This window comes from Canis aureus, chromosome 24 (genome assembly GCF_053574225.1).
Source record: "Canis aureus isolate CA01 chromosome 24, VMU_Caureus_v.1.0, whole genome shotgun sequence".
In the NCBI taxonomy this organism is placed as follows: Eukaryota; Metazoa; Chordata; class Mammalia; order Carnivora; family Canidae; genus Canis; species Canis aureus.
The window spans coordinates 48,281,141-48,307,315 of NC_135634.1; the positions used below are offsets into that span (position 1 = coordinate 48,281,141).

General features: G+C 44.0%; 1 protein-coding gene across 3 annotated transcripts in view; it reads right to left on the reverse strand.

Annotated features, from left to right (window-relative positions):
- DRC11 (dynein regulatory complex subunit 11) overlaps positions 1-26,175 on the reverse strand; it is a 146,868-nt gene that overhangs the window by 38,835 nt on the left and 81,858 nt on the right. For all 3 annotated transcript variants that reach the window (XM_077869338.1, XM_077869337.1, XM_077869339.1), the window contains 5 exons: positions 20,757-20,863; positions 20,487-20,585; positions 12,867-12,934; positions 9,010-9,092; positions 2,040-2,147 (listed from right to left, as the gene is read on the reverse strand). In XM_077869338.1, coding sequence (XP_077725464.1) covers positions 2,040-2,147; positions 9,010-9,092; positions 12,867-12,934; positions 20,487-20,585; positions 20,757-20,863 — 465 coding nt within the window. The remainder of the gene's footprint in view (positions 1-2,039; positions 2,148-9,009; positions 9,093-12,866; positions 12,935-20,486; positions 20,586-20,756; positions 20,864-26,175) is intronic.

Genomic DNA, 26,175 nt, shown 5'->3' on the forward strand with positions numbered 1-26,175 from the left:
GTGGTCCCGGCAGGCCTCCGCACTAGGGCCTCGCGGGCCCCTGCACAGCCGATCGGATGGGTGGGCACCCTCGCCACGCGGGCCTCGGCTTCTCCTGCTCACCCCACCTTTCAACAGCAGATTTAACAAATACGCAGGACTGCTAGGAGGCAGAGGGAATGTCGGGGCCTCTGCGCATTTACCCTTTCCGGCTCTCGGCTCCTGAGGATTGAAGAGTCACAAGGGGGCTGGTGATCCGCATCCTTCCTAAACCCTGCTCGGCCACCCCTCTGACCCCGGACTCTGAGGAGATTCCTCAGGATCCTGGAAAGGCTCACTCATCTGTAAGCGTGGGGATGTTCACCTCCACTGATTCTGTGGGGAACTGAAACGATGCGTGTAAAACTTGTCCGCACCCTGCTTCTGCTCCGTGAGTGCCCTCCTCCCTCCATGTTCTGTGGGACAGTGACATTTCTGGGAGGGTGACTGGGGGGATGCTGACCAGATGCGTCCTGGGTGCTCCCTCATGTGCCCAGGGGGCTTGGAAAGCTCATACCTCGTCCCGGGAGCCCTGGCTGAGGCTCCTGGGGGTCTGGAGGCCACCAGGTGCTTGCGTTGCCTGGCCCAGGGTGCACAATGGCCTCACGGTGTGTCCTCAGGGCCCTCTGCAGAGGGGCTGGGTGGGCTGGTCCTGGCAGTGGTGACCTGGACACCAGGGCCCACAAACACGTCCCTTGTAGTAACGGTACCCTTCTAGATCTATGAAGTTTAAAGGAAGCACTTGAAAGCAGACCTGTGAACGTACTTGGCCGTCTGGCCTCTTTGGGTCTTGCAAACACACATACAGGTCCTGAGAAGAGAGGCCCGGTGGCTCTGGGGGAGGTGGGCAGCCCATAGCGACTGCAGGATCGGCATTGACAACAGGAGGGCTCAAGTGGGATGCATCTCGACCATCCTTCTTCTGATGCTTTTAAGCCAGTTTGGAAGCCACATCCATCATTTTTTATCCTCAAGCCAAGGATCAAACACACCGCCCCCCTCATGTCCTAGGAGTTCCATGAAAAACACGCTGGGTCTTGGCGCTTTCTGCTCTACTGCTTTCCATCACGCTGTGATGAGGGCTGGTGGCTAATTACTTTATTGGCATGGGCCTCATAAATATTGCATATTTGTTTTGTTGACCCCCAAAGTATCATATACTTATTTATGATATATTTTATATATACCATATATATATATGAAATTTATGTTGACTCCCAATTCCACTTACTACTTCAGCATTAAATTAAAAAGAGGAATGAACTATTTCTTGCCCGTAGGTCTAGGTCAAATAGGAACAGTATTATAAGTGCCCAAACGATTCCCATACTGTTTTAAAGCCAGTCAAACAAATAAAACATGATTTCTATTTCAGAATTGCCATCAGAGCAAAGCCTGGCTGGGGTTCCTGCCCCTGCCCCAAATGACTCAGGTCATGCACATAAAAAAAAGTTATTAAAATGATAAGGGCGAAGGAAAGCAGCAGATAACTCTGTGACAAAGAGCCCCGCCCTTCCTGCACCTGTCGGCGCGCTGCAGAATTCTGGTCCGTTGGCCCGAACAATCACGGTCGAATTGTATTTAGCAGTTAGAGTGGATGTCGTTGAAAACCGGTGGAGCCCTGATCCTTCGGATGCATGAAATACACTTTCACTGATTCATGAAAGGCCGGCCTTGTTAAGGGCCGAGTAACAGAAGCCTGTGTGTAAAAGGCAAGCCTAACATTAGCCCTTTGTCTAATTTGATTAATTTTAATTGCAGGTGCTTGCTTGGGTTATTATCTCTCCGGATGATTGCCGACGGGACCTTCAGTCCAGAATGTTAAGCAGGCACGCCAAAGCGGTGCCGACGTGCCCCGCCCCGGGTAGCACCCTCCTGTGCTCTCGGGATGCAGGGTGGCCAGAGAACTACCCTCCCTCGAAACTGTCAGCACGAAGAGTTCCACCGGGACGAGGCTGCCAAAGGCGGCAAGCAAGGGCACCCCTGCTCCTTGGAAAAGCACGAGTGTGTGGAGTCTTTACCTAGTGGCAAGATCCCGTACAGGGCGATGAGCTGTCTGACATCCAGGAGCGAAGGCATGGGTTCTATGGACACCTGGCGAAGAGTGGTCCCCAAGTAACTGTACTCTCCTAGCGGAACAGAAACAGAGCATAAGTCAGTGGGAGCCTGGGCTGGTCTGAGCTGCATCATTCTGGCACTTGCAAGACTAACACAGAATGCACAGTCAACACTTCTGAGCAAACAGAATGGTGTTCCCAAGAGTCATGAAGAGCACATCTTCTCTCAGACAAAGGCCTGGAGGAAAACCCATCCCGTCACGATAGCACTGCTCTCCTGGCTACGGTCACGGGGAAGTCTGCTGAGGATGACACTAACCTCCCGGGATTTCTAAAAAAATAACCTGTGAAATATCGAACACGTGAAGTGGCACAAAGTTCTAAGATGAAGGACATGCAAAGTAGACTAAAACATGGTAGGCTTTATTTAATTCGCACTCGAAGCGATTATGTCTAACATTTGCACAGACTTTAAAAATAAATTATTTAAGATCCATGTGGAATTTGTACTGGAGCCGTGTAAATCTGAACCTAAAACGCAATCATTTGAAAGGAAGGCTATGAGTCTAATTTAGGATAAATAGAAACATCTCCTTTTGAGGGTAATATTCATTTACATTTTTATCATTTTCGAAGGATTACCAAAGGAATAATACAGAGATAAATCTTTACAGGTTTAATTAGAAGGCATCAAAGGTCTTAATTGTAACTAGTCATAAATCTGAAGTGTTATTTTCTAAGTAATTTAGATAAGGTCACCAAGAAAATTAGTTTGCCTGTCTCCATTTGTCATGAGGAGGGACCTTTATATGCTCATACGGTTCTCTCTTGATTTGTACCTGAATCTGAAGGAAAAATATTCAATGCAGGAGTCACAGTGTCTGGATCATTTTTTCTCTGACTTTTTCTTTCTATAAGAGGTATGGATCTTGCAGAGCTCTTGATGTTCTGTATGTATGTCAAATATAATGCACTACGTGTATGCGAAATAAAAGCTTTTAAAGCATTTTTGAATGCTAAGCCAATTAGAATTAAGGACCAGATAATGCTGGCTGTTTTGTTGTGGAGGGCAGGCTCTTACATGAAAAAAAAAAAAAAAGTCCTTGGCAAGGGACTTTGGAGAGAATGAGTGATAGTGAAAGCTTCCACTGTGGCTTCTGATCCCCGCGCTTTTTAATGAACAGGTAATAAATACGAGAGTGGTTAATTTTGCCTTTACTAGAGCTGGAAGAGATCCTGTAGCCACCATTAAATCCAGGGCTTATTGCTGTAAACATGACATTGGAGGTGATCTGAAAGTGACCCCAATTTTCCTGCTTAAATAAATCCATATTAATATCCAGATGCACCATATTTTCTAGAACCTAACAGATTTTATTTAGACACATCATATTAAGTTGAATTAGTGGGTGTTGGTTCTGATGGCACGAAGGACACGACCAGCCCCGGCCACTTGCCAAGGGCTGACTCTCATCCTGGAAGTGCGTGGCTGCGTTTGGCAGTCGCCGGACGTGGAAGCCATAAGGCTCTTCCCATCCACGCAGGCAGAGCTTAGAAACTTCAGGATTCCCTATATGGATACCAGGTCTTCCGCCAGAGAGGGAAGAGGGAAACGGTGGAGGAAAAGGTATTTTAAGTCCAAGGCATGATCAAAGGCCAGAAAGCCTCCAACAGTGGATGGAAAAGAAACAGGGGACGTGTTGCGGGTCGGACAGTGTTTCCTTACAATTCCTATGTTGAAATCCAGATCCCCGATATCTCAGAATGTGACCTCATTTGGAAATAGGGCCGCTGCAGATACAACCAGTGAAGGTGAGGTCATTAGGGTGGGTTCCAGTGCATGATGACTGGTGTCCTTTACCAAAAGGGGCAACCTGCACACAGGCGTGGGCACGGGGAGGGCGTGTGGAGTGGACGTGAGGACGGGGAGACGCAGCAGAGTGTCACAGGAGCTGGGGGACAGTGGGGCGGCCGGGCAGGAGGGCTGGCAGTCGGAGCAAGAGAGACCGGGGTTAGAGGGAGGGGGTATGGAGGCCTCAGCGAAGCAACAGCTTCTCCCTCAGGCCCTCAGAAGGAACCAGCCCTGCGGACACCCTGATCTTGGGCTTCTGGCCTGCAGGCTGTGACGGAATGTTTGCGACACCTGTTTCAGCAGCCCTAGCAAACTGGTACAGAAGGAGTGAAATAATGGGAGAGAACGGGGACATCAGAGCAGGGAAAAAAATAACGAGAAATCAAAAAGTAATTGAGAAATAAAGGTGCCAATCGGCCTCTAATACTCCATTCTGCGCCACGTAGAATAAAAAGGGTATGAAGAACCGAGCAATTTTAAACAAGTTGTAGCTTCCTAAATACGTTCCTGGCGGATGAGGGGCTGAGGCTCAAGAGTAGACGTGCTGGTGGACATCCAGCCACCTCCACTCCTCCAACGACAGGGACCGGGATGCGTGCTGCATGCTTAGGATTCAGGAACAAATTAACATCACAAAAAGACATGAAAATAATAATGATTTCCCGTTTCTAGACTGTTGGGTTGGACGCAGGCCACCCAGCTTCCAGGACAAGGTCAGCAGAGAGTCGGCTCCAGGCTGACTTCGTGTTGTGACAGCGCTGCTGAGACGGTGCACCTGCCCGGGCATCACCTACTCCGAAGCTTTGGGGGACGGGGTGGGGGGGTTCATGTGTACACGTGTAAGTCATGCCGTCTACGATGTTGAGTTTTCTCCTCTGTAGGGCAGGCTCTGAACACCCAGGAGAGGGTCTCAACACAGTGACTCCAGGTTCGGGAGAATGCTCCCCCAAAAGCCCAGTGGCTGAACCATGAGTGGGGCCAGCTAATCTAGGGGGATATTAATTTATGATTAATACTATCCTCCCTGTATTTTTGCCCTGAGCTCGCCAAAGGCTGGGCGAGAACGCCGCCACCAGCAAGAGCAGGACAATAGCTAGCTCTGCGCCAGGCCAAGCATATCCCGAAGGCCTCATCCCCTAACTCATTATTCACAGCGATTTAATGAGGCCGGAGCTGCTCTTGTTCCCCTAATTGTGGAAACTGAGGCACAGAAGGATTCCATAAAGGGCGAGGAGGTCCGGGAGGGGACATTCTGTCTTTCATTTTTTTTTTTTTTTAAGATTTTATTTATTTATGATAGTCACAGAGAGAGAGAGAGGGGCAGAGACACAGGCAGAGGGAGAAGCAGGCTCCATGCACCGGGAGCCTGACGTGGGATTCGATCCCGGGACTCCAGGATCGCGCCCTGGGCCAAAGGCAGGCGCCAAACCGCTGCGCCACCCAGGGATCCCACATTCTGTCTTTCATATTTTATTTCTCTCGAAGCATTACTTACTCATTCTTGCATGCATGGCAATTTATCTTCTGAAATTATTTTTTTCTCTTTATTTCTAATATTCCTTGAGTTTCGTCAGCTCATTTCTGAGTTTTTCTAATTCCATTTCGTGTATTCTTACATTTCTTCTGTAATTTTCTTATTGTGTTAGCTTGCTTGAAAGAGTGGGCTCCATTTACATGTCTTTTTGTGATGTTAATTTGTTCCTTCTTTCCTTTTGATAGAAACTTTGCATAGGCTTTGATCTTGGATGTTTCCAAGACGTTAATTTTATATGAGACAGCATTTCTATACTTTTAGAAGTAAGTTTGGCTCCGGGTAGCTTTTTAAAAGTCATGGAGCCCCCTCTTCTGTTGTTTCCAGATAAATTAAAAGCACGGTGGTGTGTTTTGAGGTGGCCGGACCCCTCCCGGTCACAGATGCTGTGGCTGCCTTAGCTTCCCGGTGAGTGCTTGCTGGTTGGTTCGGTGTTCCTCTGTTCTGCGTCCCTAGTGGCTTGTACTTTGAGGTTTGAGGGGAGACCTTGTCATTTAGTTTTGGTGTAAATGTTGTCTGCAGGTTTCCGTCTTTGCTGTCTGGATGCATTGTCTATTTTTATGTGGGGATTTGGCACGATCCACTGCTGTCTTTCAAGCTAAGGGATCTTACCAGGGGAAAAAAAAATAAGGAAAACATGGAAAAGCCCCTGTGGCAGAATGACTGATTTTGTTAGACTGGGTCATTTTCTTTTTCTTTCAGATTTTTAATTTAAATTGCAGTTAGTTAACATGCAGTGTGCAATGCCGGTTTCCGGTTCATTGATTCATCACTTACACACAACACCCAGTGCTCATCACAAGTGCCCTCCTTAATGCCCGTCACCCGTTTAGCCCATCTCCCACCATCTCCCCTCCATTGACCCTCAGTTTGTTCTCTAAGAGTCTCTTAGGGTTTGTTTCTCTCTCTCTTTTTTCCCCCCTTCCACTATGTTAGTCTGTTTTGTTTATTAAATTCCACATATGAGTGAAATCCTATAGTATGTGTCTTTCTCTGACTGACTTACTTCTTTTGGCATAATACTCTCTAACTCCATCCATGTCATTGCAAATGGCAAGATTTCATTCTTATTGATGGCTGAATAATATTCCATTGTATATATACCACATCTTTTTTATCCATTCATCTGTCGATGGACATCTGGGCTCTTTCCATAGTTTGGCTATTGTTGATAATGCTGCTATAAACATCAGGGTGCAGGTACCCCTTTGAATCTGTATTTTTGTACCCTTTGGGTAAATACCTAGTAGTGCAATTGCTGGATCATAGGGTAGTTCTATTTTTAACTTTTGGGGAAACTCCATACTGTTTTCCAGAGTGGCTGCACCAGTTGGCATCTCCACCAACAGTACAAGATGGTTCCCCTTTCTCCACATCCCCACTGACATCTGTTGTTTCTCGTGTTGTTAATTTTAGCCATTTTGACAGGTGTGAGGTGGTATCTCATCGCGGTTGTGAGGCTTTTCCCTGATGATGAGAGATGTTGAATATCTTTTCATGTGTCTGTTGGCCATCTGGATGTCCTCTTTGGAAAAATGGCTATCATTAGATTGGGTCATTTTCACTTGAATTCACTGTTAAGTGTCTGATTGTAGTCACTTTGGCCTTTGGTGTCATAAAGATGCTGCCTGGAAACTGACAGATCATTGCAAAGTCCAAGATGGGTAAGAAATCAAACAGAAGATGAGAAATAGGTTCATTATTTTTGGAGACTCCACCTTGTGCCATGTACTGTATAAACACTAGAAATTCAGCGATGAACAAAAAGACACAATGTCAAAAGAGACGGCAGTTGATGAGAAGTCAGAGATCTCAATCACAAGGAAAGGGTCAGGGTTCTGTGAAAGATGTCATTTTTTCACATGAACAGAATTAACAGAACAAAATCAATGGAATCCAGGAGAAAACCCTTTAGTAGTTGAACAAGAAACACATAAAAGAAATAGAAATCCAATATATAACCCAGTATATGTTGTGGCAAAATTCTTTTACTATTAGGAAAAATGAATGCTCCTTCAGACCCTCAAGAAGGAAATGTGGTTTTATTTCAAAGGGATTAATCATTTTTTTGATCAGAGGGAAATGTCAACCTTCTCGTTCCTACAGGCTAAAATTAAGTCAATGTACAATATAATACAATAAAAGATAGAGATTCCATGTTTCTACATGGATGCCACAACAATTTAAAAAGAGGGTGGGAAGGACATATCTTCTAGAAGAATGGCACCTACTAAACATAGTAAGGATGAAAAAAAATAGAAGACCCACATTTTATAACCCCCCTAGCAGTAATCAAAGCAGGCAAAAATCATCAGTGGATGATAAAAACTTTAAGCCAGTTGGGAACAGATTCTCCAGAGCTTTGAAGAATCCCCCCTCCCCCCAGGTTATTCATTAACTACAAAGGTTAAAGTGAAGCTTGACAGTGGAGAAATCTGGGGAACAGATCTTCGGCCAGTGATGGAACTTAATGTCCCCAGTGATGGGACACACATGCTCCCAGCGTGAAACACTGAGGACATAATATCACCTGTGGAGTCTGCCTCTCAGAAATGTTTAATCCAAATCCAGTCACGAGGAAACCATCAAACCACGTCTGTGGAAGGACAGTCTGTGAAACAGCTCGGACTCTGACACTGTCAATGGTGTGAAGGATGTTGGGTTGGAGGTTGTTCTAGATCAAAGGCAGGAAAGGCAACTAACCAGATAGGAGCACCGCAGCCACGGTCCTTGATTGGACTTTGGATTCAGAAAGACAAACATTTATAAAGAACAGTATTAGGACAATTGGGGGAGTAGATCGCTTCCTAGGTATTAAGTAATAGCATCGTAATAATGTCAAGTTGTCTGAGTGTGGTTATTCTTTTGCGGTTATGTGGGAGAATGTTCTGGTTCATATATGAGGGAAAGGGAACATTATACCTGCCTCAGGGTGCTGGGATTAGGAAGAAATTTTTATCTATTTTTTTAAAATTTATTTATTTATTTATTTATTTATTTATTTATTTATTTATTTATTTATTTATTTATGATTACTAAGAATTTTAAGTTTTAAGTGTGCTTTCAGGTCATCATGTTTTTTTTTTTTTTTTTTTTTTTTAATTAAGAGAAAACATTAGTTGGGGATGGTGATAGCAAATGTCCCCCCTCCTTCCTTTCAGCTACTTCTGTGGTGGCCCTTTCTGGTAGGAATTCCTCCTCTAAGAACTGTGCGTTGTGCAAATGCCAGGTGCTGTTCCCTGGGGCATTTTGTTTAAATCTGAAAGTGTGAACAATTCCTTTCCTCAGTTTGGCTTATGCCAGCCAGAATGCCTCAAGGAACTTTGCTAGTAGGCTCAAAGAGAGCCAGGAGCGAGCTGGACCTATGCGTTCACAGCACGGAATGAATTAAAATCAATTCGGGCCAACCAAAATCAACCACAAGCCACCACGGGGGCCAGGTTTTGGTTTGGACAGAAACGCAAAGGAATCCTATTTCCAGCTGTCGGGACCTCGCAACCCAAGGGGCGACATATGTGGTACATACATGTGTTATTCTTGGTGTATCTTACCGATGTAATCAGAGAGGTTAACTTTCAGAGCCTGGATCAGCAGCCCTTCTTCCACCAGTTCCTTATACAGAGACTCAATGGTCCTGGTGATAAAGCAGACCAGCTATTCCATGAGCAGACAATAAAATCAGCATTTCTGTTAATCACATACACAGAGAACTTTCACCAGATCTATTTCTAAGCACATTTGTATCTATGCAAATAAGTTGATTTTTGGAAGCGTTTCTCCAATTTGAGGGACACATTAGGCTTTAAAAACAATACTTTTGCTCATCCGTGTGTACATCTGACGTTTCCCATTAATAAGAATTATATCTGTGGGCATCTGAGACCAGCTATCGCTCCTCCAGTGTGCCCTTTCATTAGTCCTTGTGACGGCACAGATATGAATTAGAAATTGCCCAATAATAGTAGCGCAATGGGCCCACAATTATACATTCAGTTAGCATCTGCAAGCCGTAGTAGATCATTAATCCTTTGTGAAATTGATGTTTCCTTTTTAACCCAATAGCATAATAGTTTAGGAGAAATATCTATAAAGAACAAAGGCTTATAGGGGAACTAATTCTACTCCGAAAGACAAATGTCTAACACAGTGAGTGTGATGATTTTTTTTTTTTTTTGGAGGATGTTATACTTTTCCTTAGTGTTTACAGATGTCAAAACCACTTCCCTAAGAGGTCCTTGGGCATATAGCCAGCACACTGGTAATTTATACTAATTGAGGGAAAAAATCAAGACAGTATCCCACTTAATGATTGAAACTCCCAGTGAAATTAACTGGGGCTTGGTTTGTAGGAATTTAGATAGGTCAAGCTCAAATATTGAGTTTAATCCTTTGAGATGTTTTGTCTATTCCCTTTTCATTTCTAGGGGCCTTATGCTTTAGTTCTACCCGAGTCTTTCTTTAGAATGAAGGATTGTAAATATATTAACTATATTTCACTAGTTCTTTGTTGTATGATCCAGGTTAATGTGAGCAAGAATATCAGTTATATTTAAGCCAAATACCATTGGGATAAATATTAATTCAATGACCCCATTCTTCAATTGACCAGAATTTTATTCTTTCAAATATATTTAAAATAGTATTTAAATTAAAATAACATTTAAAACTCTGTGTTGAATTAAGAAGGTTTTAATTGTAATGGGATTTGGGATAATAATATCTGACCAGTATCAAGAAAGTACCAACTGTCCTTTTTTTTAAACTAGAATATTGATTTAATAATAAACATAGAATATATGCATAAAATGTTAACATAAAATTGAAGAAGATTCTCTAAAACAATCAAAACAAAATACATGAAGAAGGTTGGAACACAAGCCTGTATTTGGATCTTTCCAGTGAAATAAACTTCTGTTATGGAATAAAACATTTTCAACTTTAAAACTACCTTAAATATGATAAAAGTACTGGTTTCAGGTTGATATTAACTCGATGAGAAAAATGGAAGTTGTCTTAGAGTGTCTTGGTGGGATTGGCCTTAGTCCAGAGATGTAGGGTCTCCAAAATTGAAATGAAAAGTCTTCTAGGAATGAGACAGCCAGTTATTTCTATACTTTTGGGCACAAGAGTGAATAAAACAGTCCTGGTCTCTCTTTATTTCACTAGAGAACCACTTTTGGCCCATTTACGGTAGTTCAATTATACAGAAGCAAGTATAAGAACATATTCAATGTCTAATGGATATTGTTCATGAGCTACATATGTGTGATCTGTATTGTTATTTGGTAAACTCATCTTTATATGCATGAGAATGTGAATGAAAAGCTTTAATTTAGTGGTCAGGTCATATTGGTTGATTTGATTTTAGCTCTGGTTTGTGTCTGGATGAGGCACTTAGCATAATCTTCTTCGCCTGAAAGATGTACTTGGTTTTGGGGCTAATGTAAGAGCAAAGGAGAAAGATGGGTTTTAAAAGCTACTAAAAAACAGCTGTGTCCTGTGGCACTGTGTGCATTCATAGGTTGGACCCCTGTCTAGGGAAGGGAGCTCCCTGGGTCCCCAGGAGGCATTAGTGCTGGCACTTGGAGGGATTGGTGCCCTAGGAATAGGCACCTGACTCTCAGGATGCTGACTAGGCCCCTCTTAGGCATCAGTCAGCTCTAGCATCTTGACTTTGAACCTGTCCCCAGATGATGGAGCCTCAAGTGAGGAAACCTGCCTCTATGGGTACCCTGTGCGAGCCTTTTCTCTACAGAGCCAAAGCCCACACACCCTCTGGCTATCTTTCCAGGGGCTACCTGCCAGGCTCCAGGCATGTGCACTAGCTCTGGTGTACTCTGGCCTCCTCTCTCCTTCTGGATGCTTCTAAGCTGGCTTCCTTTCTCATGGATCCACTCTCAAGTAGTTTGGGAATGTATCCCTGGTAGGCAGGGGATGACTAGAAAACACTCCCAAACAAGGGAGCAATATGTGACACCCGTTAATAAAACCCATGGGAGAAAAAGTATTACCTTCAGAATGATTTCTGACATTTTCTTAGGGATTGTATTTTGTTTGACATTTATTTATTTATTTATTTATTTATTTATTTATTTATTTATTTGAAGTATAATCAACACACAGTATCCTATTAGTTTTAGATTATTAGTGATTCAGTATTTTTATACATTACAGAATGATCCCCACGATAAGTCTAGTCTCCATCTATCACCATACAAAGTTATTACTATATCGTTGACTATATTCCCTATGCTGTACATCACATCCTATTGACTTAATTATTTTATAACTGGAAGTTTGTGCCTCTTGATCCCCCTTTTCTACCTGTCCCCCAGCCCTGCCCCAGCTGGTGGCCACTAGCTTATTTCCTGCATCTGTTTTGTTTGTTTTGTTTTGTTTTGTTTTTTTTAGATTCCACTACATTCCTTGAAATTATCCGAAAACCCAGGTTCTATTTATTTCCAGTGTTAAAGCACTGAAGGGTCATTTCAGCATAAAAAATGAGCATTTAAAAATGATTCATGAGTATCAAAGCTCGGACAGCAGAGCTCAAGGAAATGGAAACATCCCTTGACATGGTAAAACTCTGTCCTTCCCTTCAACGAGCATCTGTGAAGTGCCTCAGTGGGCCGGGCCTGGGACAGGGCAGGAAACGGGAACAGTCTCTGCCCTCGTGGAGTGTCAGTGCTCCCTCAAAAGTTGGATCAGGATGCTATTTCTTAAACAATTTCTTAAGAACCCCATGAAATTTGGGATGCCTCTTGGTTGGTTAAGTGTCCGACTCTTGTTTCCAGCTCAGGTCACGATCTCAGGGTCATGGGACCGAGCCCTGCGTCAGGCTCTGCACTGGGTGGGAAGTCTGCTTGAGATTCTCTCTCACCCTCTATCTCTCCCTGTGCTCGTGTTCTCCTTCTCTCAAATAAATAAATAAAATCTTAAAAAAAAAAAGGATCCCCATGAACTTAAAAAATTCACATAATCTCAGAGGTGACCATGGCGTACATCCTTTGCCGTACATCTCTGCAGGCTAGGAGGCTGCATTTTTTTTTTAAGATTTTATTTATTAATTCATGAGATACACAGAGAGAGAGGAAGCAACGTATAGGCAAAGGGATAAGCAGGCTCCCCTCAGGAGCCTGCTTAGCCCCGATGTGGGACTCGATCCCGGTACCAGGATCACGCCCTGAGCCAAAGGCAGATGCTCAACTGCTGAGTCCCCCAGGTGTCCCTAGGAGGCTGCATTTCATGCAGGACTGCAGAGCGGCCCCAGCACTTCGAGGTGGGAGGAGGTGCGGTGGGCAGAGAGGGGTGCCTTTCCTAGGCTGGGGCCGTGGACTTCTGTGGTGACCTGCGCTCTGCTCTGGGGAGCTTTTCACGTGCAGTACAACAGCACTAGGGCACACCTCACCTGTCAGCTGTTAGATCTTTGTCCTTCTTCCCTCTTTTCCCTTTTTTGCCTTTCTTCCCTTTCTTTTTCTGGAAAAAAATGGAAACAGTCAACAATTTAGTAAAAACAAGTGAGCAAATTAGCTCTAGATACTAGGAAAAACAGCTGGTTTTGTTAGTGGTGGCAGGGAATGGGATGGGAACATCCACTGTGGCACACTGGACATGCGGTTGCCACATTTTCCTGGACGGAAGGCTTGGCCTGGGAAACTGCAGGTTGCTTATGTGGGCACATCCCTGGGTGGGTAGATGGTGAGGTCACCACTGCGAAGCCTGCACAAGGCCTGATTCCCAACAGGTTCTGAGCATTCTGGCTCTTCCTGTGGGCTCTCACCTACAAAGGATGAGAGCACCGCGTGCCCAGGCCATCAAGTTGTGCTGGTCTTTGACATCCAATCTCGTGCCCTGTTAGCCTCAGCCCCAGATCTGCATCCCAGGGGGCTCTGCATTCTGATCACTGGGATAGCCGGAGGGAAGTGCTTGGAATATGATTGTTCAAAACAGTGCTGGTTGCTTCACTACTCTGTTTAAAGCACCCATTGGTTCCTGCCCATCGCCCATGGGATGAAGTTAAAGTTCACCACCATGGTGGATGCAGTTCTTCCAGGGGCTCTCTTCCTTTATTGGCTCATATTCTTTCTCAGGCCTCCGCCCAAGCTCCCCCGTCATGCAGACTGACCGTCGGGCACTTTCTTACTATCCTAGCATCTTTCATTCCTCCACGTCCATGTCTACATTCATTCATTATTTTTATTGCAGTATAATTTATGCACCGTGAATATACTCGTGTGCAGGCTGACTGACTTTTGCATTTATTTTTTTACATATAACCATATAAACACTGCCTGAATCAACATCTAGAATGTCTTCTCTCCATCCCTGGAAAGGATCATGAGAGAGAGACTGTGGGTAGACTTCACTGTGGATTCAGACTGCTTGTTGCGGTCCACAGAATTGCACAATATAAACTGCCTATGGCTTCTTTTAGCCAATATCATGTTCTTAAGATTCACTTAATGTGGTTGCACATAGCTATACTTCATGATTTTCAGGTGTTTACACGTTAAATTTTTTATTTTGAGACTATGGTAGGTTCACACGCAGTCGTAAGAAATAATACAGAGATCCTGAGTACCATCTACCAGGTTTCTCTCAAAAGTAACATCTTACAGAACTATCTGAACCAAAAGTCACAACCAAGACACTGGTATTGACAATGTAATAGTCAAGATACAGAACATTTCTATTTCCACCAGGACCCCTCAAGGGGCCCTTTCCAGACCCACTCCCTTCCCTCTCATGAGCACCTCATCTTTAACCCCCAGAAACTATGAATCTCTCCTCCGTTTCCATAATTTTGTCTTTTTGAGAATGTTGTATCAACAAAACCAGAGTACATATCTTTTTGCTTTTCACTTGTTATAATTCTCAGGAAATCTGGCCAGGTCATTCTATATATCAACGGTTGTTCTTTTTTATTGCTGTTTTCAGTTTTGAATTATTGTGAATGAAGGGGTGTGTGTGTGTGCGTGTGTGTGTGTGTGTGTGTGTGTCTTTGTTTCTCTGGGATTAATGCCCATGAGTGCAATTGCTTGGTTGTATAGTACTTGCATATCTGGTTTGCAAAGAAAGTGCCAAACTGCTTTTCAGAGTGCCAATACCATTTCACATTCCCACCAGTAATGTATGAGTGATCTCGATTCTTCCCATCTTCTCCAGCAATTGGTGATGCCATCCTAATGGGAGTGTGGTGACCTCTCATTGTGATTTTAATTTGCATTTCCCTCATGGCTAATGGCATCTTTTCCCAAGCTCTCTTGCCCTCTCTACAGCCACACCAGTGCCATACCTCCTTGTGTATTTTGCCCATTTTCTAATCAATTGCATTTTAACTGTTGTGTTGTGAGAGTTCTTCATATGCCCTAGGTACTAGCTCTTCCTCAGATATGTGGTTTGCAAATATTTTCTCCTAGTCTTTAGTTTGTCTTCTCATGTTCTCCTTAGAATCTTACATGGAGGAAAAGTTTCTAATTTTGATCAAGTCTAAATTTGCCTTTTATGAATTCTGCTTTTGCTATTTATTCTAAGAACTCTGTCTAGCCTGAGATCCCAAGGATGTTCTCCTATATTTTAATAATACTTTTATAGTTGTAAATTTTCCATTCAAGTGCATTTGAGTTTGAGCTCATTTTTGTACAATGTATGAGACTTAGGTAAAGGTTCATTTTTTTCTGTCTGTGGTTATCTAATTGTTTCAGCATCATGTATTGTAAAGGTTATTCTTCCTTAAATTTTTGTACCTTTGTCAAAAATAAGTCAGGAATATTCATGTGGACTCACTTCTGGTTGTGCATTCTGTTCTGTCGATCTATGTATCTATCCCTCTACCAGTAATTAAGTTTAATTCTATCATCTTCATATTTATTTATTTTACTTTATTAAAAATTATTTATTTATTCCTGAGAGATGCACACACACACACACACACACACACACACACACACAGAGAGAGAGAGAGAGAGAGAGAGAGAGAACGAGAGAGAGAGAGGCAGAGACATAGGCAGAGAGAGAAGCAGGCTCCATGCAGGGAGCCCGATGTGTGACTTGATCCCGGTTCTCCAGGATTATGCCCTGGGCCAAAGGCAGGTGCTAAACTGTTAAGCCATCCAGGGATCCCTCCAATATTTGTTTTTTAATTGTACAATCTGTTCTTTTTCCTTTTCCTTTTCCTTTCCTGTAGTCTTCCTAATCAATCAGGTATTTTTTATTTTCCCATGTTATCTTCATTATTACTTCTTGTTATACATTTTAGTATCATTTAAAGAATTACAAAATATAACACTAACTTATTATAATTTACCTTGAACTAGCACTTTATGGTGCCTCAACAGCACAATAACCTTACAAGTCCATTTACCCCTACCTACCTTATCAGTTGCTGTTGTCATATATTTTATTTCTACATGTTATATAAATACCTAAGACTTTGTTATTATTCTTCCCTTAAAAAACAGAATATTCTAAAAGTAGTGTTTTATATTTTCAAAAGCTGATCATTCCTTCTTACACTTCATTGTTTCCATTTGGGATCAGTTTCCTTTAGCCTGAAAAATATTCTTTTAGTATTTTCATATTGTGGATCTGCTGCTGATAAGTTCTCTAAGATTTTGTTTATCCAGGAACATCTCTATTTCATTACATTTTTGAAGGATGTTTTCACTGGGTCCGGAGTTCTAGGTTGGCAGTTAATTCTTTCCAATCTCTAAAATGCCATTTGTTGCCTCCTGGCTCCATAGTTCCTGTTGAGAAAGTCAGCAGTCATTCTTATTCTTATTTTTGTTTCCTTGAAGGAAATGTGTCTTAAAAGAAGAAAACAAACCTATTAAGATTTTGCCTTTTATCTTCAACTTTTCAGCATTTTGACCATGATGTGCTGAGATGTAGTTTTCTTTGTGTTTGTTCTACTCAAACCTCATTGACCTCATTGAGGCTCCTGAATTTGTGGCTTCATGTCTTTCATCAGATTGGGAAAATTCATGGACATTTCTTTTTCATATATTGCTTCTTTCCCATTCTCCTGCTTTTTTTGGTGGTGGTGGGGGGATTCCAATTACACATACAGTACAACTACTGACTATGTCCCAAATTTCTTTATTCTCTGTTCTGTTCTTTACATTCTTGTTCTTTCAGCACTTCCATTTAGATTTCCTATTGGCTGGTCTTTAAGCTCAATCTGTCTTCTGCTATGCCCATGCTGTTGTTTAATCAGTTCAAGGAGTTCTTAATTTCTGCTTCTGCAATTTTCAGTTGTAGAATGTTCATTTGTTTCTTTTCAAAGTAGATTTTCAATTTATTTTTAAATAAGGCATTCCTCCCTCTCCCATTTATATATGCTAGCTCTCTGGCAAATGCAAAAAATAGCCAAAGATTTTACCCTCAAGGAGCTTCTTAGCTTCTCCAGGAACTCCTATATTCTTAAAACTTCCATGATTACAACAGGAGGAGAACTCAGGAAAGGAGGGCCTCTGAGAGGCAGGACCTCACCCAGTGATGTCATCATGAGGATGACAGCACATCCAGAGTTATCCAATCTTACAGATCTGGAAACTTGCTCTTGCCAGTACAGATGCTTTGTCTGTCTTGTTCTCTTATCTATTCTGAATGACTTGAAATATACCTGGCATATAGTACTCAATAAATGCTATTGAATGAAAAAAATTAATAAAGATAATCTGTTCCCCAAGCCTAATTTTGGATCTACAAATAACAGGAGAAAGTGGAAAGTGGAATAATCTAAGTTGGTGAATTTAGAATCAGATATACAATTGCCAAGAGAAACAGACCATGTAGACTCGTATCTTATAGAAAAATCATCAGGAAACTATAATAACTTATCAGAACGTTGCTTGGTGAACATGGATTCAGAAAGGAGGTGGCTGGATGCTGTGAACTGCTGGACGATTGATGCTATACTGTGACATCTTGAGGCACATATTTAGCTTACAGGGATCAATCTGCATGGGATCTCAATTTGACTAATTTATTTGATAATATGTACTGAGGACTTGTTTTGTGCCAGAAAGAGTTACAATGGTGAGCAAGCAAAAAAGACAGTAATACAGTTCCTGCAGTCATAGTCCTTCAGTAGATTCAGGAAGGCAGATACCAACAAAATGATCTCACTAATAAATATAACATTAAAACTGTGATAAAGCACCTGGAAGACCTAGTATACAGTGCTATATGTATGCAGAGAAAGCAGACCTACTATGGATGGCCCAGAAGGCTTCCCTGAGGAAGGAAGGCTTGGACTGAGATTTAAGGGATTAATAGGAGTTAGCTAGGTTAGGGACTGGGCGCATGGGAGCAAAGATAGTTCTTGAAAGAGAACAACATGTGCAAAGGCCCTGTGGTGGGAAGGAATACAGTGGGTTTGAGGGACAAAGAGGAAGTTCAGGGTGCTGAAGCACAGGTGAGAAGGGAGAGTGGGTAAAGAGCTTGGGGAAGTGGACATTGGCCAGGTTGGACAGAAAGCCTGGCTGAAGATTGTCATCTCTATTCTTAGAGGATTAAGATGCCATTGAAGGGTTTCAGCATGTAGTGATAAGAATAGGTTTGTATTTTGAAAGGAAGTTTCAGGTTGCGGATAGTCTCTGATCAAGTAATTTTATCTGGGTGCTGACAGATTAATACTGCCTGATTCTATTCCTCTGAATCCCTTTTCTTCTTCTTTCTATGTTCAGGGTTGACTATTTCCTTTATGCTAATGGTCTTCCTGAGGATGAGACTTGGTATAGTTAATTGTTTCAGCCTTGAAATTAAAACCACATCCAACATATGTGTCCAAAGTTTACACCTAAGTCATTGGATTGGAATTTGGGGCACTCCATAGTTACACAGTTACCATCAATTTATTGGGATACTCTGAGCACACCATTGAATGTTAAACCAGCTTAATTCCAAGAGGGAAATTCACAGCAACCCCTCCCTGTGACATATGATGAACCATGACATGGAAAGGGCAGATACCAGACTACAAGGAATGGAGGAGGCAGTCATGCAGGAGGGTGAGGAAGCCAATTCTTATCTTGGGCCTGGACAATGATACGTGTTGGGTAAAAGGAAAAAGCCTATTTTCAGCCAGAGAAAGTACAGCTACTTCCTCTCTGCATTTCCCATTTTGTTTGGCTTGAATTCCATGTTCAATTATCAAAACATCACTTCTTCATGCCGATAAGACCTATTGGTGAGAGAATAACCTACAGATGACCCTCATCAGTCTTCAGTGATGTGTCCTCAAAGAGGACTTTGAAGGACATTCAGGTGTCAAACTGGTAAGTCAGAGTTAAACTGTGAAACTGTAAATTGTAAAGTCAATACAAAACGGATCAGGATGGCGTCATGCTAAAGGGACTGGCTGAACTAGACACTCATGTAGCTGGATGTGTGAAAAACTCTAAGAGATTATGTGAACCACAAGAAGGTTTGATCAGCCATAGGACCTTGAGAAAACCATCAAAGAGGCAAAGGTTGCCTTATGCACCTGCTGACCCTGCCAGGGAAGGAAAGTCTGGCCTCTTCCTGGATGATTCTGGCCCCAATGGCAGGGCTAGCTCTGGAATGAAAGTGGAAGTAGGGGCCTAGGTTAGGAAAAAACCAGTTCTTTCCTCCTATGTGTGTCCTTTGCTCCCACGTGAATACCACATACACAACACTTCTGTCACCAGGTATGTGTGTGTGTGGGGGGTTCCCCCACCAAGAAATACCAGCTGAGAGTCCTACAATTTGACTCAATTCTGACACTATCTACTTAGAAATAGCATCGGATCCCATAGGTTGGGGGCTCAGTCCCACATGACTGCTCCCCTACCCCCACATCAGACACCAAACACAAGTCCCTGGTTAAAAATCTGGTTAAAACTCTTAGGTTCCCACAACCATTTCTTTGAGTTCAATTAGTTTCTTAAAGTGGTTCACAGAACTGAGGGAAACACTTCACACTTACCAGTTTATTAAAGGATGTGATAAAGGGTAACAACTGATGGCCAGACCTTAGGATAAGGTCTGGGAGGGTCCTCTGTTCCTGCGGAGTCAGGCTGTGCCACCTTCTTGAAACATCCAAGTGTTCACCCTCCTGACATTACTGGGATTTCATGGAGGCTTCCTCACACAGGCACGATCAATTATTAGCTGCCTTCCCAGCCCTTCTCCCCTCTCTGGAGGGTTGGGGGTGGGGTTGGAAATTCGAAGCTTTTGGGATCCCTGGGTGGTGCAGCGGTTTAGCGCCTGCCTTTGGCCCAGGGCGCGATCCTGGAGACCCGGGATCGAATCCCACGTCAGGCTCCCGGGATGGAACCTGCTTCTCCCTCTGCCTGTGTCTCTGCTTCTCTCTCTCTCTCTCTATCATAAATAAATTAAAAAAAAAAAAAAAAAAAGGAAATTCGAAGCTTTTAATCATGCCTTGGTCTACCTGGTGACCGGCCCCCAGACAGGAGCCATCTGGGAGCCCACCCAGAGTTGTCTCATTAGAACACATATGCTCCAACTACTCTCATGACTTAGTGATTTAAAAGGGTTTCAGGAGCTCTGTGCCAGGAACCGGAGCCAGGGACCTATATATATCTTCTATTATCTCACAGGGCCTTAGTAAATGAACTTTGAACATCAGGATTTACATGGTTACCCCAAAACACCCTGAGATGGATTGGTGGCAATCTAAAATTCAATTTGTCTGATTCCCCTACTCACAAAGAACTTGCTTATTGCCGCTGGCCTCCTCTACAGATCTACCTACAGGACGAGAGAGGAGGCATTCTGGGTACATTACTGGCTCCCCTCATTGTCCTCATCCTTCATGTGGGGTTTGGGTAATGCAAATCTGCAGTGAGCAGTTTACTCTGAGACTGGTGAATGTATTGCATTTATGAGGTCATGTCCCTGAAGGCTACATGGTGGAACAAGGCAAATCCACCTGGGTGTGCCAGGCAGCACCCAGGACTCAACTCTGGGGCTTGGGCAGCATTCCTGCTCATGATTCAAATCTGCATCTGCCTCATCCCTCCCATGCTGGCTTGCTACTCACCTTTTTACCTTTCTTCTTTCCCACTTTGACCGGATACTCCTTTTCTCTGTTCACAGCCAGTTTTAAGTTTTTGAGCTCCTGTCGCATTAGCTCATCCACCTAGGAGAGTACAAAACACACCACTTATGAGTGACTTTGTGTGCCTTGTGTTTTCTTTGTGAAGTTTAAAAATAGCTTAGAATCTAGGCCGATCATTGATGGGAAATGGTGAAGAAGCCCAATGGCTGCCACTGATGACTTGTCTTCGCGCAAATCTAAGTGCGGTGTTACCTGCACTCTGATCTCGGACTCTAGTTCCTTTCGCTTCTCCTGTTTGATCAGTTCCGGGTCATAGTCCTGCGGGAAATTCCACGACTCGTCTCTATTCTTCCACATGTCTGTGGTCCAGAAGGATTGAGAAAAAGAAAATGAATTTTTTTTTTCAACATGAAGATGAACGAAAATAGTTATTGCAATGTAAAGCATTGCATGGAATACAAGGTTGGATAAAATAATCAAGAGTTTATTGATGGCAGAGTGATGGGACTCATGTGTTCTGTTCCCTCAACTTCCCAAATGGGAAAAATGTGCTTGCATAATAACCTAAAAAATAAAGAAAACTGCTAATGTGAAAACATAAAATAAAAAGTATGACACGAGTAGTATTCTTCTAATGATTATAACCATGTAAAAATAATACATTAATTGTGGGATTATATAATTAGACAAATGTGGGATGACTATTTTTGTAATATGTTTTATATTACTTTCATTATTCAAACGATTCACTAAAATAGGAAAGATTTTACTGCTGGCTGAAGCCGCCAGTGATTAGCCCCAGCCCCTTGTTAAAAGACAGCACTGAACATACAAGTACCCTTGACGTTCCCCTGACAGCTATATTTTTGAATTACTTTTTGGATGGGTTTGAAATCATACATGTTTTCCATTTCCCTTTTTGCCTTGGCCTGGCAGTTAGGAGAATGGTTAGAGAAATGTGACCTTAGAGGAAATAAGGATAATTCTGTGTCGCTGGAATAAACGGAACTAAAGTTCATTTCTCAGAGGGGAATTCCAAATGCGTGCCAAGGTACAGATCAGCTGGATCCTGGCACTGGGACATGGGGTGGTGTCCTGTGCAAAATGAGACTTGTCCATCTGGGAAATGAGACGTTTTCCCAGAATCTGTGTTCACAACGGGAGGAACTTGCCAGAACTCAACGTGCAACCACCACCCGGCTTGGCCACTTCCCTGGGAGCTCATCCTTAGGATAGCAATGCCCTTCAACTAGGGGAGGCAACTGAGGGCCGTGGGGGCCGGGTAGCGGCTCCTCAACCTTCAACACCTGTCTGAGGCAGAGGCTAACACCTGGGAAGAAGGGTGCAGCTGGGGGCAGGTGAACACGTGAATGGGCAGAGCTTTCTCAACCATGGCCTCCCTTATGGGCTCAGCAGGGGGATCCTGAGACCAGCCAGGGATGAGTCCTCCTGATGCAGCTGCCTGAGAAGGGAGGGACAGTCACAGTCACCAACACATGTCTGGGAGCTGTGGAGAGCAAGGAGTGTCAACCGTGAAGACGGAGAGTGGAGAAGGTTCCTGGAGAGACTCCTTGGCAAACAGATGAGAAGGGAGGGCCAAATCAATCCCAGGGTCTGAGGTCAGCAAGAGGGACCAGAGATGAAGAAGGGACAAGATGTGCTGTGACCCAGGAAAAGCTGCAGATCCTGGACAGATGGACAGCACAGCAAGGAGATTCTGATGCACAACTCAAAGCTGGCCAATGGGCAGGTCTTTGGCCATCTGATGCCAGCCCATAGGATGCAGCCCGCGGTGGGGCCAGGGGGAAACCTCAATGTACCGCTTATGACTGTTGGTCTTATGGTCTTCATCCTCCTTACTGACAATCCCCACTTCCTCAGGGGAGAGGGACTCTGCAGGACAGTTGTGCCCAGAGCAGACAGGTGTCTGCTCTGGGCACAGCAAAAGTGGAAGCAAAGTGGAAGCGATGGATGCCTGAGGGCCAGTGGCTGTCGTCTCAAGGTGATCAGTCAGGATCCTGTGGACAGGAAAACTATAGGAAGATGGGATGTGGAAATGCAGCTCCAATTCTCCAAAAGTGTGGGAGCCCCAGGCTGAAGAGCCTACAATGCTCCTGGTGGTTGGCATGGAAATCTCCAGAGTTGGGAATGGTCACCACAAGGTGTTGCCACACAGTCAGGCAGGCCCACCTCACTCCCTATGGGATGGGATGTTGGCCAGAATAGAGTCTGTCTGGAATCCAGGTCCAGCGAGGGCTCTCAGCCTTCCCCGGCTTCACACTGGAGAACTGAGGGGGTGTGGCTGGGCAGGGCTGTGCCAGGGGCTGGCTAGCCAGGGTCTCTGCCATGGTCACAGCCTATGGTGACGCAAGTCTGGGGGAACAGATTTTGGAAAACGAGGATTATCAAAGGACGCCAGTTTCTCTTGGGGTGGCCACTGTAGACTTATAAGAAATAGACAGGAAACAAGTCACAAACATGGTACAATTTTCATAGAGCCAATTCACCCATGTGGCTTTCCCCATTGGGGTGGCCACGTGACAGGTGACCCTGCCCCTGGGGCAGAGATGATGGCGACGGATGATGGGGCTGGGAGTGGATGTGGCACCTCTGGTCTCTCTTGCTGACCTCTCCTGGGTGCCTGCCTGTCGGAGATGACCCTAGAGGTGAGGATGTCATCACCTGGGCGGGGCAGGTGATCAGACCGATGAAGGCCACTCGTGGCAGGAGTGGGCACACAGGTAATTGCCAGAAAGCTAGGACCTGAATTTTTATTATTTTAAACGATCACTCCCATGACTGAGTGCCAGCCAGAGAGGCCTATCCTGTGTTTTAGAGTCAGGGAATGAAAACTAGGCGTTGCACAAATTGTCTACACCAGCCCACTGACATAAAACACGTGTTAAGTCATTATTTGAAAGTTTATCTTGGCCCCGAACCACCCCGCCTTGGCAGGTGGATTTTGCGGTCGCTCTGTAAGGTGCGTGTACACCCAAGGAAGAGCGAATTTGCACTTCACTCATTTGAGGGTAATTGTTCTTTCTCAGTTCATTTGCTGAAAAGCACACGAGCTTAAATTGTGGAAAACTTTAACATGTATAAATAATGCTTTTCCGTATGTGTTTGAAGCTGTAAACTCTCTCCCTTGAAAATACTACGGAGTGTTTAAATGTCTCTAAAAGGTGCCATTTACTGATCACTCTTGTCTAGCAGGCTTCCCCCTTGCAACGATCATTCTATCTCCAACAGCAAAACTCATCTGTTTTTATTAAGATATTTTAAAGCAAAAAATATCCTTTGCTGTTGCAAGGGAGCTCCTTTGCTTTTTCACCAGACAGACTTACTAAAATCTGGAAACAGTGCATTTCCTAAAGAAAGGGACACAGAATATTTAACAGAAAGGAACACGAGGCGATTATTTATGTAAAAGCAATGGCACCTCGTAACACATTCTCATTCTGGAGTTGTAACTGTGTCCCGCGAATAAAGCAGTGCTTGGTGGCCTTTGCTGATTTCCCCACTCCCGCCATTTGAATGGTCTTGGTTTTGCGAGGAAACTTTGCTTTTCTCATGACACTTTTGCACAGGGCACCTCTCAATCCCTTCAAGAATTTCATGGACATTTACAAATGCAGGAAGCTTTTCAGGGCCCTCAAAGCACAACAACTGCCCCACAAGCTTTCATCCCGAGAATGTGAAAAGCAGGCTGGGGCAGTTTCTCACGTGGGGGTGGGGGGCAGTGATTAAAATGCTAATGTTTTATTTGAAAAGGAAAACCTTGGATTTTTGAGGAAAAAAAAAATGCTAAGATGAAGACATTTAATTTCTTTAAATTACCAGAAACCTGGCAAGATAACACAGGAAACGCTACAAATCCAGCTAGGGAAATGGCACTTCACGATTTCTGCTCCCAAATGACCACTGCTTGTTTTTTTTTTTTTTTTTTTTTTTTAGGCTTTATGGAAACAGATATTATACAAACAGCGTAATGGAAACATATTACACAGACGGTGTGGAAAGTCTCAAGAGCTTTCCTGAGTGGATCAGCAGGTTGCAAGACTCGGCTTCCCACGGGAACATTAGATTTCCCCCAAGTTAGTTTTTGTTTTTACCAAAATAATACATGCACATTGTTTTAGACAAAGTTGGAGAATATGGAAAGGATTATAGCATAACTGTCTAACTCTGCCTTGCAGTGAAATTGCCCAATGGCATTCATTCCTGTATTCATTCATTCATTTAAAATTGCATGGAGGGACGCCTGGGTGGCTCAGCGGTTGAGCGTCTGTCTTTGACTCAGGGCGTGATCCTGGGGTCCTGGGATCGAGTCCCGCATCAGGGTCCCTGCATGGAGCCTGCTTCTCCCTCTGCCTGTGTCTCTGCTTCTCTTCGTGTGTCTCTCATAAATAAATAAATAAAACTCTTAAAATAAAATTTCATGGAATGGTTTCAGAGTTATCTGCAAATCTGATTCATTCATAAGTTACTTAGTTCATGACTTGACTGAGCCTGATTATAGGGCAGGTGCTGCTATCAGATTGGGCAGACAGTGCGAGGCGCTGCCTTCTGGGACCTGGCAATCCCTGGCAATCCCTTGGGAACACTCACATCCCCTGCAGACCGAGGTAAGTAAAACAGGGTGGGCACAGAGTGAGGCTGGAGACTGTGAGCCCACAAGGGTCTCAGGGAAGGCCTGCAGGGACCAGTACTCCAGGCAGGGGGAACAGACAGCACCAGGTCCCTGAGGTGAGAGTGCCTGGCTCGCTGGTGGAACAGGACACCCATGGGAGGTGGGTGTGAAGCCGTCTAGCTTCCTGAGCGCTCCTCGAGCTGCTTGTCTCTTGTTCCATGCTCGTCATGCGGCCATACTGCTACTTCTTGATTTATGAGTTTGAGACGTGAGCATCTGACTCCCTGTTATGGCAGAGGAGGGCTTTTCCTGTCTTTCCCCTTATTCTCTCCTGATAGTAATTTCAGAGAAGAGAGCCAGGCCTTCCAAATGCCGAAGGAAACTATGACCTGAGTATAAGCCTGAGACCATATTTAAGTGTGTTGGCGTCTAGAGCTCCCCTGCGGTAGCTCTTTCTCAGGACACCTTGGGGGAGGACGGGCTCCACCAAAATGAAGGACTGACAATCAGGAAGGATGAAGGAAGGCCCAGGGATGACAGGTGATAGGGCTCCAGGAGGGAGGACTTCAGCAGAACATGAGCTGGCAAATGACCTGATGGGTTCGAAGGTGCAAACCTGGGAAGCTGGTGATAGACCAGTAGAATATGAAGCCATGCGGTGGCCGTAAAGACCAAAAGAAATGTGGCAGAAAGCAGGTCTGAATAAGGGGCCCTTCTTGTTGCAGACATACTTGAGTTCTAGTAGCATCCATGGCATGCCCATGACCCTACAGTGTGATGCATGTGGTTCCTAGCTGGACCTTGGATGTTGTTGCTGCCAGCCTACTTTGCAAAAGCACTCAACTTATGCCACTGTCCCCACGCCATCCACCTCCACCACGCCCAGTATGTTGTAAGCATGTTGATGGCACATGCCACCTTGGTATCCCCACAGTAGCCTTACGCCTGGTGTACTGGACACAATGGTGGTTGAATGAATACACCAGTGAGTGAGTGTGTCTGACAGTGATTGCTCCGCACTGTGGTTTGCAGTGATTCGAA